The 12,723-nt window shown below is 49.5% G+C and overlaps 2 protein-coding genes across 4 annotated transcripts; one reads left to right on the forward strand and one right to left on the reverse strand.

Moving 5' to 3' along the window:
- Positions 1–2,035: 2,035 nt before the first annotated feature.
- Positions 2,036–9,133, reverse strand: LOC125950112 (icarapin-like). Of its 2 annotated transcripts, XM_049677778.1 has the most exons (6): positions 8,999–9,133; positions 8,589–8,808; positions 3,679–3,900; positions 3,446–3,618; positions 2,994–3,374; positions 2,036–2,459 (listed from the first exon to the last, which is right to left on the reverse strand). In XM_049677778.1, the coding sequence occupies exons 2-6, from the start codon at positions 8,668–8,670 to the stop codon at positions 2,454–2,456; spliced, it is 864 nt and encodes a 287-aa protein (XP_049533735.1). In that variant the 5' UTR covers positions 8,671–8,808; positions 8,999–9,133; the 3' UTR covers positions 2,036–2,453. The 2 variants fall into 2 exon arrangements, with proteins under 2 accessions (XP_049533735.1, XP_049533734.1); XM_049677777.1 differs by having other exon boundaries at positions 2,036–3,374.
- A 1,248-nt stretch (positions 9,134–10,381) lies between these two features.
- LOC125950123 (uncharacterized) lies at positions 10,382–12,720 on the forward strand. Of its 2 annotated transcripts, none has more exons than XM_049677792.1 (2): positions 10,382–10,757; positions 12,254–12,720. In XM_049677792.1, the coding sequence occupies exons 1-2, from the start codon at positions 10,706–10,708 to the stop codon at positions 12,718–12,720; spliced, it is 519 nt and encodes a 172-aa protein (XP_049533749.1). In that variant the 5' UTR covers positions 10,382–10,705. The 2 variants fall into 2 exon arrangements, with proteins under 2 accessions (XP_049533749.1, XP_049533748.1); XM_049677791.1 differs by having other exon boundaries at positions 10,383–10,772.
- The last annotated feature ends 3 nt before the right edge of the window (positions 12,721–12,723 follow it).

Below are 12,723 nucleotides of genomic sequence, written 5' to 3' on the forward strand. Positions count from 1 at the left end.
AGAGCACCATCCAGGTAAACTCCAATCCAGAGGAGTGTTTTTGAGGATTGCAAATCGCTTTAACGAATGATATTGATTCCACTTTAGTTGTATTACTTCGCTCCGAGCACGATTACGATTGCGAAATGTGCAAATGCGAGTACCGCGTTGCCCTCTGAGGAATAGTTTCTGCATTTATTTCATTGCGCCAATACTGCAGCGAGTGCTGGCAAGAAGTTTGCAACTTTCAGCTCCTGGTAATGGAGCTTTGCAAGTTCGAACCGATCACCTCGCATCTTGGGGTCTTGGGAAGACACCGGGAATCCTTCGACTAATCCTATCCCGCCCTTTTTTCCTTAGTAAACGAACCGAAGCAGCGGCTAAACGCGAAAACAAACTATTCAAACGGGAAAAGCCAGCAGGGATGCGGGGTTCACTTTGCGAAAGCGAAAGAGGATTTATTGGAAACTTTTGCCGACCAAATGCAGCGAAGCATCGACTTGAAATTGTTCTTCTCGTCTTCGCTGGCTTTTCTGCTCTGCTCTACACACATGATGTGCCTCCGTCCGATGGGTTGGTGGCCGGTTGGTTGATGGAAAAGTTTTAAGCCACATCGAACAGAACGGAAAGAATGTCCGAAAAGTGTTGTAAATAAATTATTATCCAATGAACGATAGAATCGCCTTTCTCCTTGGCCAAGACAGTAGCCACGAGGTTCTTATCGGAACCATCCTCCCCAAACCTCTTACACTACTCGCTCTCGAGATTCTCGCCGAAGCACAACGTCTTTGGTATTAGTTGGAGCGGCTAGCGGCTTGCGACAAATGCATCATCAACCCTATCTCTCTCGTCCTCTCTCTCTCTCTGTCTCTATCTCTGTTTAGCTTCATTACCAACTATCAACAACCTTCCCCCGTTCTAAGTCTAGCTGTGCTACTCTGTCCCTCAAATAATTTAGTTCAATAAATAAATAAACGTTTCTTAGAAGTTACGTTGTCCTGGCCTTCATGGCCAACTTTTCACGGACGACCGAACGGACCGTTACCAAAGAAGAACGGAGGCACCTGGGGATTTACCGGAACGCCAAAGTTGGGCCTTATACCCGGACCACCCAGAGCCGGAAACCCGAACAGGGGTGTCTGCGGCGGGAATGGTTGCACAGGAAATTGGCCAGCACCGGGGAAGGATCCGGGAAAGCCGGGAAAGGGAACCATCGAAGGAAAGCCTGCTTGTCCGGTTGGTGGAAATCCCATCGATGGTGGCCGGCCTCCACCACCAGCCTGAGCCGGGAAGACGGGACCTTCGCCGGCCGATGGGAGCGGATCTCGTTGCACAATCACGGGCGGTGGGCTCATCGGGTTGAAGGTGATCGCGTTCGGGTTGATGGTTACGGTCTTATCCTCCGCTAGCCGATAGTTGATGGCGATATCGTTCGTTAGATCGAACTGTTCCTGTGCGTCCCCGGAGTTTTGTGTTTGTTGATTGGCAGCGAACCGATTGTCGAACCGGTTCGTTGATACGATGATCCGTTTACGGTCATCTTCCTGAGGCCATTCGTCGGACAGTGGTTCGCGTGCTGCCTTCACCACGTCACTATCGGCTGCCTCTTCTTCCTCTGAGCTCGACTCCAGTAGCTCACTGTTGGCACGATTCCGCTGTAGTGCCAACTCGGGGGAATCATTCAGACGATCTAAAGGGCTTGATGGTCCAGCTTCAAATGATTCCAATCCGGCCCACTGTTGTTCGGAGGACTGTGTTGTGAAATATTTGTTAAGTGTTTGGTATCGTTAGGCTCTGGAATAAACGTAAATTTATAAAAACAGGAAGCCAGCGTGCTTTTGCCTCATCCTTTCGGAGGATCGGTCGTTGTTAATGCAGCGCAAACGATCTAAACTGTACAGTCGCATGTTTATTAATAGTATAAGAACGCAAAACGAGTCAAATGCGGTAATAGACAAGGCAAAATGTTGGTGTTAGTGAATGTAATGTTGAGGTTGAGGAAATCACGCTTCACGCTGGGGATGAGTTAGATTCGCATAGATCACAGGCCATCGAGTTGAGTTCTTATTAATTTTATTTACATTTCATTCACTGAATAGCTTAAGTAGGTTAAGGCTTAATACAAAACTCGGAAAGGGCGTTTACTACACCGCGTGCATTCCTTTGCCCCAAAAACAAAACCCATCGTCATTCATCCGCATCCGCAATCACAACCAATGTATTGTACACAGAGCAGGGAATCGTCTGGGATGGGATCCAGCATTTCTGCAAACCGGATTCCCACTCCACCACTCACATTGCTGCCCCTTATCTACAACCCTTGGCAAGCTTAAACAATCCCACTTCTTCCGATGTTTCACTCGGTTGCACTAAAACAAATGCATCTCTTCTCGCTGGTTCTGCTCATGATCGGCTTGATGAAATCGAATGCCCGGTTGGGCCACGAAATCGCCCACAGGTCCACACTCGGACTCTTAATCCTGTAGTTAATATGGGAAACGGGTCAAACATGGTAAGAGGAATGTAATAACATTCGCATCGCAACACTCATAATTGCCTATATACATGCTATGTTGGAGAAAGATACATGAACCAACAAAGAATGAAGAGAGACAGTAGACAGTACAGGGGTGAAATGAGATAAGGATCGAATGTACAAGATCGGAATGGCGGAATAGGAAGAGCATGACAGAGTTTTCAGCATTCACCCAAAGAAGTGTAGTCCAATCAGCGATCAGCGTTTCAATTCATGAGGCACCACCAATTTTATAGCCACGCGAATGTTTCGTTTTGTCAGTTTTGGTGAGAGATCATTTGTTGTTTGCTTTCCAAGGGACCCAGGAAGATATGATTTCGTTGGAAGAGGAACGGGTTTTAGATCAGTCCGGAAGAGAAATGGTTAGCCATTGTTGTAGAAGATAGCATTCAGAAGATTAGGCAGCAGCAGCAGCAGCAGCGGCTGTAGTAGCGGTAGTAGCATCCTCAGCGGTATCAGTAGAGCTCTCCGTATTTACCTCCGTCTTGTCGCTCTCCTCCGGCGCAGCTTCCTTCGCTTTCGGTCCATCGATATCGCCATCATCCGATCCGGAGTCGATCGTGTTCAGATTATCATCGGCCGGCGTTTCACCTTCATCGCTCGATTCCAGCTCCGTATCACGCGTCGTCGGATCGACGGTCGTCGATTCTGGCTTCTTCGATTCCTCGTCGTCCTCACCCTTCCGATTGGCCACCTCGACCTCGGTCGGTTGCTCCGGTTTTGATTCTGGCGCCTCATCGCCACCTTCACCGGAGGCTGGCTTCACGTCGATCACGCGTACCTTGAAGATCGATGTACCGTACCCGGTTTTCTTGGTGTAGTACGTATCGTTGATTACAACCTTGTGTCCATCGATCACCTGGCAAGCAGAACGGTGAGATTTTTAATGGCAATGGAAAAGTACCATCAAGATGACTGCACCGAGCATACCTTAACGGTCGAAGTGGAGTTGGTGTTGGTTCCGTCTTCCGACGACGAATCTTCCGGAATCTCCGAAGGCCAGATGCCTGGTCCCGAGGGGATAAAGTCCACCGTCGACGGGATTCCACCGTAGAAGGGATTCCACGAGCCAGAGAAACGATCGCGCATACGTTTCAGGATGTCTGCAAGAAGCACTCGTTAGTCGTTAGGCATCTCTTCCAAGTACTTCCAGGACTACTCACCATCCAGATATCCCGAGAGATGCCACGAGAATGGATTGTACGAGGGGAAGTAGACAGGACGGGCTGGCACCGGAGCAAAGTCTCCGGTATCGACCACCCCGTCGAAACCTTCAAACGAGGACGGGTAGCGATTGTAATAGGTTGGCCGTTCGGCTGGCAGCGGTACCACGATGAACTCGGCATCTTCCGACGTATCCGACTCCCTGTCCTTTTCATAACTCGCTAGAATGGAAAGCAATCGTGCGAATGGAAAACTTTAATCATTTATCGACCAACATCTCCATCATCATCATCATCATCATCATCTCGACGCGATCAGGGATTGCGCATCTCTCTGCTTCAATCATAAGATCACTGAACAGCAGAAGAGCGCCAGCTGCCAAGGTGAAACCAATTTGACGGCAAAACAGATGGGTGGAGCACGCACTGGCCCCTCTCGAACCGGGCCAATCTTGACGCTTTTGAGGCCGAACTCAGAGGCTCGGTTCACAAATGATGAGGCATAAAGAGCAACTTCAGCTGCACACCACCCTAATCGACTCTAATTGCTGTCCGCTGGCTCAAGCCTTAATAAAGATGTTGTGGCTCGTGCTCGTGCCGATACAGACAGAAGCAGAAGAGGAAAAAAACCCTCAAAAAACGATCATTACTCCCCAAGGGCATGCAAATGAGCCACTCTGTGAGGTGTTGGGTGTTCCCTTGGCCACTGCTGGCGGTTCATTTCGCTCGTCGTCGTCGTGCGTTTGTCGGTAAAGTGTTGGCCAAAAATTAATGAAAAACAGGAGCCTGATTTATGATTGAAGCAACAGTGTCTCGGACTCGGAGACTAAAGGCACAAACAAAAGGAAAAGACCATCACTAATCGAGGATTATCGCGCAAAAACCCCGCGCGCGAATAGTGGTGATGAGTCACAAAATGAGACAATCGCGTGCAGTTACTGGCTATGTTTTTGGGGGCGTTATTTGTTCCCTACCGAGCCTACCGCCTTCGCGTGACATGCAGCTTTCACGCAGGGCCGATCTTCCCTAATTGGTTTCAATTCATCACGGCGACTGGTGGCGACTTTTACCACAAATTGCTCTCTCGGGCGGTACATTGTTCCCTCTAACAAGTGCCAAGTTAAAATTCAGCCAATTGTCATTGATCGTGGAAAAAGGTTGAACCAAACGATCGAGAGGAGCACACTAGACACGCAGACGATTGTGCGCCACCCTCATCAGTCTAAATTATGACCGAGCATGCTTATGCAAAATGGCACTTCATTTGCTTTTCACCTCGGCAAGGTGCCCCTTATTAACACGGGGGCCACCTGGGGCAGATAAGGACACGGATCTTGCATAAACATGTCAATAACTATTTATGCTGGTAGGGTAGCAGGAGCTCATCAGTTAAGCAGAGCATAGTCGAGTGAATGAGAATGGTGAACAAAAGCGCATTGTACCGATTGTGAATACAAACAGAGCATGGACAGTTAAAGGGGTTTTCGGCTTAGCAGACTCCTCGAGCTGAAAGACGAATGACAGATCATGATCACCATCATCACCTTCTGGCACCTAGACTCCGCTAGACAAGGCGATCACGAGCCTCTTCTCAGCGTCTTTCTATTGACACAGTTGGTTAGCGAGCGAGTTCTACTGCGTATCCGCTCGGCAGTACGTGACCAGCAGGGCTACCGATAGCAACTAGAAGGTATGACCTACTCCCAGACTCAGAGCGCCATCTTCAGATCGTGCAACACGATGGCAACATTTTGGTGTCACAACAAGCCAATGACCCCGGTGTACTGTTTGCCAGCCTGTTTGCCTCGGCCCGAACTGCCAGCCGATGCATCTTCATCGAGAAATATCGCGGTGCTTGGCGAAGGGGGCTTGCAACGTCATCATCATCCCCTTTAACGCAGCGTAAAGCCACAAAAAACTCCCCCTTTTAAGGTTTAAAACATTATCTGTAATTACATTAAATCGACGAAGCAACAATTGGCATTACGCTGAACAGAGGGTCTGAGTGCTTCTATTGTGATTGCATCATCACTTCCTCGCGTGCCACAAACACAATGCCCCTTTCGTCACGAAGGAAGGAGAGAATGAGGAAAAATTGCTCGAGAAGTGTTTGCAAATTTTTATGCGAAACGAATCGAACGAAACGAAACTCCGAGGGTGATGATGCCGGATTGACTTGGAACGAGTTTTGCTAAATGTCACGTGCAGCTGCAGTGGACATTTCCAGCGGAATGCTGAGAAGCACGCGTGTACACCATCATCACACCGGGCTAGAGACAAAACTCAAGCTGCAGCAACAGTATACAGCTGGAAATCATACAACAAATAGGCGGCTGGCCATATGTTGCAGCTGCAAAAGCTGCGCTCAGACAACACCAACCGACGTTGACTTGAGGTGTACCCCTTACTAAATGACGCAAATCGCATCGCAATCGTTCTCGTCAGCAACTCGTTCTCCATCTCCACTCGGGTTACGTCGCTTGAATCTTGAATCCAAAATTGATCGAAGACAAGGCGACAAGAATGTGCGGTAACAGCGCGTGCCGCGCGCATTTCCATCTGGCACCATTTCACCTTCAGTGCGGCAGCGCGAAAGTATTTTAATTTCGGATGCCACGGACCAACGCCGTGCGCCTACCATCGGAAACCTCATTACCTCTATCGAGAACGGCATCAAGTATTTCGAGTAGTATTCTTTGGAGGCCAGCGCTTCCGATTCCGAGGGGCAAGACACTTGAGATGCTTTTAGCATGTTTAGCCACGTTCATAAATCGTCCCCCGATCACCGAGTGGCCAGAGGTGTCGTGGTGGCGTGTTTGGCATTTTCTGTTGGGGGGGCATTGGAAAGTATTTGAGAACCAATTTCCATCGTGCGCGGAACCGGACAACCAATGGCACCAGCCAACAAGGGGAAATCGTAACCATAATGATGATGATTACTGCCAGTGCCACGAGCAAATGATTGCGACAAATCGTTTTTACGTTGTTTAATCTGCTTTGTACCCTTTCCTAAACATACTCCAAGGTTAATTTTATCCGTGAAAATGCTTCATGTTGCTGCGCGCTAATGGTTTTGAGATAAAATCGTCGTCGTTATCGACTTCTTCTTGGCGCCATCGTTCCAAACACTCGCTAGATAACCAGATCGGACCACAAGCGCACCGCCTGGTCGTTGTTAAAAGCAATGGAACTGCGTTCGCTGCACAATGCGACGCCATTTGCTTAAATCATCGCATCATCAACGAGCTACTCACACTCAAATCAGTTTCATGTATCTGTTCAACAGCACCCTACACCCTCTGCACCTCGACGCATCGTTCGTTGCTCGGTTTCGAACGTCATCCAGCGCACAGCCAGCGTGTGAACGATCATCTCTATCAGTCCGTACGCCGTGAAACCGTTGGACACCGCCAATCAACCGAAATTGTTTAATGAAAGCGTTAGGAAGAGTACATTTCCCAGTCCCGGTTATGGCGTGTTTGGGTGGCCAACTTGATCACGGAACCGTTCGCTCACGGTTTGGGGAGGTCCGCCTCTGGAATCCAAAAACTCTATTTATAATGAGAGCTACCGAAGATCATGCTTTGCACCCGATGGTCGAGATGACGCAAAGAAATGAATCTCCGGATCGGACAAGGTCAATGGCAAGATCAAATCGGATTGCGACTTAACGATCGCGATCGGCAGCCCACGCTCAGCCTGCCAGGCGGGCGCGTGTGCGAGATGGTGCGGAACTTGATGAACATATGTTCGCTCGTAAAGACGGAAGCCAGCGTTCGTTGGCCACTGCCACCGGTATCCGGCTTACCACTGGGCAGGCGAATCGGTTCTCAATTTGAGGCTCACCAGCTCCGGTGCGCAGCGGGCTAATTGGAAGCGAGTAATCACGCCGGCCGTAGCAGCGGCATCGAATTGTGAATGCGCGGATTTTAATTACCCTCAAAACTCGTGTTCTCACTCTCCAGCCCCGGGCTTATGCAATCGGATGATGGTGGTTTGTGTGGCCATAAAAAGGAAGGGGGAGGGGGCACTCAAATAGCGTGACAATTAAAAAGACGCCCCGCACTAACCAGCATCCGCAATCAGCGCAACCAGAACGATGGAGCGCAGATATCGTGTCGTCGATCGTGATTCCGTTTGAATCCCCCCAATCACGTGGACTAATGCTAAACGACTACGCCATTCGAGTGGCGAGTGGTGCGAAACAGGCTGCATTTAGTGGCCAGGGACGAAAGAATTCTAGAACCAGGAACAGTGTTCTACAAGTCGTGGGGGACTTTTTTGGGCGTTTTTTCCGCCTTGAATCAGAACCAGTTTTGGCGCCGGAAACCAGTTTCATTCTTCTGCGCTAACGAAGCCTACGCGAGATGCCATAAACCATCACAGCAATCGGTTGCGAAGGGTCCGGATCCGGAGCACTATAAATCCGTGGCGTACAGTGGTTCTGAGCATCACAGAGAACAATCACAGAATGTGGCCGTGCATGGTCAACATGAATCTCGCGTAGGGTGCCGGTCTATCGCTAAACCGTTTAACAGGGTCACCAGACAAGCGGTACCGGGTGCAGACACAAAGGGAGAGACGACCACGACCATTAAATTGCACGCCTGGATGCGATTGTTGGAAACCCTCGACAAAGCACGAATGACCCTCGGTCCCTCCCCGGTTTAGGACGGTTCCATATGGCGAAGCCATTGCTATCGCTACTACACGCGGTAAAAATCGATTTTCGAACCGCGGCCAGATCGATTAGTCGCGACAACGAATGCCATCGAAAGTAGCGCACACCGAACACCAGAGGTCAGGTGGTAAACCGGCCACGAGCGTTCACTGGTACTGCACGGCACGCGCCGTAAACACCGAAGAATAATCGATCGAGGGATAGGGGCCAGCACCTTTGCCAAACATACCTGGATATGCAAAGGTGGTGGTCACGGTCAAGGCGACCACCAGCAGCAGCAGCGCCGCCTGTCGCACCGATGATTGTCGCATGTTTTCGCGATAACAGCACAGCGCAGCGAAGGTGGATGGAAATTTTCAGCAATTTCACCACGAATCTGGTCGCTTTCCTTCACTGTCAATACACGTACACTCTCTGGTCACTTTCGGGCCTCTCGGGTCCTTTTTGTTCTGCAAAAATATGCGGAAAGTCGAAGAAAATTACTTTGAAGGAAACACTACTTTCGCGAGCTGCACCGATTTCACGATATGATGTCGTCGAGCCAAAACAACGAAAGATGTCCACCGGTGACTGGAGCACGGTTTCGAGAGAATCCGCGGACGGTTCTTGCTCTCGCCACAAAACCGAACTTGCGCTCACCTGGTTGGCCCGGCTCGGGGGGTGTTCTCGCTAGCTGCGGAGATCTTTTGGCTCTCGGTCGATTTCGCCCTCTTGGAGCACGTTTTTCTACTAAGCCGCGTTTGGCGGCTGCTCCACCGCTATATATGCTGCTCTATGGCTGCTGAGATGACTCATGGAGCCGTCGCCGTGTTGTCATATTGCTGTTTCCCTCTCTCGGGCACTATGGAGTCGGGTGCCATCTCGCTCGCTACCTCTAGCTATTACGCGGCGCTTAGTGGTTTGTGGAGCCGACTGTGTGCGTGCGTGTGCGTCTGTTGCTGGCGGTACTGGCTGCATGTTGTAATGGTGACGACCCGAGCGGTAAAAGATAATAATATTATTGCGTCCTGGTGCTTGTGGAGCTGTTTTCGACGGTTTTTGTTTTGCGTCTGTATTTTGATTTTCTCTGTATAATGCTGTAATGCTAATGAATAATGCTTAAAAAGGCGATGAAATGATCGAAAGAATTATATTAACACCCTTTGGTCATTAGAACCTCATGGAACACACGGAACAAAGAACGCCCTTAAGCCGGCGAACCATGTTGGTAAAAACTATAAATGTCCCTTATACATCATCTACTCGAATAGCCCAGTCATTGCTTATAGGTATAACGTTCTAGCATTTCCTGAATCGTTTCAACGATAACTTATGTCTTGACTGGCATCCCGTATGATTGCTTACCTTCGCTATCGATCCTCAGAAGTCAGATGCTGCCGAGCCTAGTGGGTCCTCCACGTAAGGTATCGCTGGCAAATTGACGTTGGCCTTTTACAGCCTAAACTACACTCTCGATTTGCCTTTCCGGCTTTTCATCCGAGTGACAACCCACGGACTGATAACCGTTTTGCGTCCAAACTCAGCACCACCTCTCCAAACACGTGGACTAAGTTTTGAGGTTCAAACCGATTATCGTGTCTTGATGAAGGATATTTGTCACGAACCGATCGGATCGATCAAACGGCACTTTCACACCACGCAGTACCTCCGTTTGGTCAGTTGCTCGTTGAGGAACTCCATAAATTCTAGATGGAGAGGCTAATCAACCTGTCATCAGCCGGACGACGGATCGCAATCGTTCGCCAAACCGTAAATTCTTCCATCGCGATCGTATGATCATGGCGATCTAGGTGTGTATACGGACATCAGGTGCTCGGTTTGATAGATGGCGATGACGATTGATGCAGATCCGTCTACCTTATGGCCACACATCCACGCACACACACACACACACGGGCCCCTCTGCTACTCAATCTGATCACGGTTACGGTCGATGTGGTGCAGCGAATCGAGCGCTTCTGCCAACTCGTCACACCCCTAGCGAAGGTCTCGGTCGAGGACGGTCGGCAAGGCGGCCAGTTTTGCCTCACAGAAGTATCCGCGATGCTTTTCACGCCAAGGTTGCTTGGATCGTTCATTTTCTTTTTGTTGTATTCTAGAACTTGACCTTGGTGGCAGCATTCCGCGATCGCACAGTGCCGATCTGAACGAACGAACGGTCCCGGAGTCCACACTGCGCTGGCCCACCTCTCGTCGTAATGAGTTTGTCATTTGTCTAGTGGGAAGTCAGGTGGAAACATGTTACCGTACAGCGCTTCTCTAATTGCATAGGCCCCGTCCCGTGCCTATGCATAAGCGGAAGGGGTGTTGATCGTTTTGTTCCGGCATCGAATTTTCGAGGGAAAAATGAAGATCGTCTCGCGTGACTCAACTCAACAGTGCATCATCGTACGCTACGGTACGCAACACCTCGGTAAGTTAGTTTAATCTTGCACTTTGACCCGACCCCCGGATGTTACAATGTGTAACGATACCGTGCTGCACCTGAAGCATAATTGAACACTCCAGTGACCCTGCGCTGAAGGTTCTGGGCAAGCATCGGTATTTTGTGCGCGAAGCTCAGACTTGTGACACCTAGTCATAGTCAACGTCATTAGCGTCCTCAGCTTATCGGTTTGCTACGGTCTAGGGACGTTTCGTGACATTTTCCTACATTGCTTTACCTCCCACTAGAGCCCACACGTAGGACATACGGATGGAAAGTACATTCTGTAGCGATAAGCAGGTGGTGACAGCGCTCCCAACCGATTACGCAAGTGCTGGCCCGCTTTTAGCGCTGAGGTCACAGAGAAAGAAAGAGAGAAATGAACTGTCCGCAGATCCAACCGGATGGAATTACAAATTCAAACAATAGTTTTGTTGTTTTAAATGTCTTACCGTACGCGGTGGCATAAGGAAACACCCGTATCATGGCAGGAAAGTGTATTTATCTGACACCTTTATTACTCATCCGGTACGGTGAAGAAAGTGATGAGGCTTCCCGGTTTAATCGGAAGAAAGTGTTTGTGTAATGATGGATAGGGTTGAACTAAGTGGAAGCTGGTGTTACGAGGCGTACCGCTCGAGTTAGCAAAGTTCTTTTAAGAACATCGTTTTACTCCAACAAATCGTGTGCTTATTTTTCTACCTTCACTTCATTTGTGTAAGGTCATGGTTGGGCTATTCAAATTACTTAAATAACATCTAATCGAACAAATTAACTGTCAGAATTACAGACCTTGCATTGCGTTTAATCACCATACATTGCTGCGCAGTTTGGGCGGCGGCTACAAAGATCTTCTGCTAACCGATAATGACGATCCACAATACCTCGCATCGTGAGCACGTGCTAGCGGATTGGCAATCGCATCCGCCGGTGTTGCAGGTGGTGATGATTTATGCCTTCCCTCGGGATTGGAAGAAGACCGTCGACAGTGCCGGGTGTTAGTAGCCTCTTGAATTGCCAGCAAATTGATTGGGGATGCTCACGTTTTGCTGCCCAACTGGAACAATAATTGGCCGGGGAATGACAGCCACATGCAAAGCCGCATGTCCCCTGCCTCCCATCCCAAGATGCATTCATCGAAGAAATCGTGAGCCACGACGCAATGGATGGTGGCTGGTAACCGATCATCCGATAACTCGTCGGAACCGGATTCAGCGTTCATTGGCAAATTGGTGTTTGGAGGATTTGCGTCCAGCTTCTCCGTCAGCGTTTGTTTGTTTGGTTCTACAAGGCCACGGAAAATGCTCCAGATTGCGTTCAAGAATCAATAGTCGACGGAGTAGGTCAGACTGTTTGGTTCGCTTTTTCGTGGAAGCATCTCCCTCCCTCTCTCTCTATTGGCAAACCATCTTCTGAGCCCGAAAGCTTGATAATTAACTGCTACCATGGATCCCCGTTTGCCCTTTCAGCTCAACTCAGCGATTCGGTTAGCCAATATCGGAGCAATCTGCTACGTCAATCCGTGCTGCCAGTGCACCACCTTAACGTGCCGCTACTTTGCGCACACGATAGCCATCGACTAGAGGTCAAGCAACAACAGCAAGCCAGCCTCAAACATCCAGTCCGTCATTTGGTCAGTCCGTCAGTCATTCAGGTGGTCTGGTTGGTCAGCGGTTGTCGGGCGGCGGTCAGCTGCATGGTTGAGGTGCTATGCTGCAATACGCTCCATCTTCGAATTTTGCACCATTCACCGGCTGCGCTAAGAGCCATCATAAGCTTTCCGAAGCACCCGATAGAGATGAACAAATCTATGGCAATGAGTTTGCCAATGCTCGAGGCACTGTTTGTGCGGCACGCGTCTTGGGGGATTTTACGGATCATCTTGGAAACCATTAACCGACAACAATCAACAAATCTCACATTAACCGACCTTTGAGAG

The sequence above is a fragment of the Anopheles darlingi genome, chromosome 2 (assembly GCF_943734745.1).
Source record: "Anopheles darlingi chromosome 2, idAnoDarlMG_H_01, whole genome shotgun sequence".
Taxonomy (NCBI): domain Eukaryota; kingdom Metazoa; phylum Arthropoda; class Insecta; order Diptera; family Culicidae; genus Anopheles; species Anopheles darlingi.

Bases quoted from the DNA above. Each gene is read 5' to 3' on its own strand.
- LOC125950112 (XM_049677777.1), bottom strand. From the start codon at position 8,670: ATGCGACAATCATCGGTGCGACAGGCGGCGCTGCTGCTGCTGGTGGTC. The intron at 3,901-8,588 runs GTATGTTTGGCA...TTTCCATTCTAG, and splicing joins CACCACCTTTGCATATCCAG to CGAGTTATGAAAAGGACAGG. The intron at 3,619-3,678 runs GTGAGTAGTCCT...TGCTTCTTGCAG, and splicing joins TCTCTCGGGATATCTGGATG to ACATCCTGAAACGTATGCGC.
- LOC125950123 (XM_049677791.1), top strand. From the start codon at position 10,706: ATGAAGATCGTCTCGCGTGACTCAACTCAACAGTGCATCATCGTACGC. The intron at 10,773-12,253 runs GTAAGTTAGTTT...TTGCCCTTTCAG, and splicing joins CTACGGTACGCAACACCTCG to CTCAACTCAGCGATTCGGTT.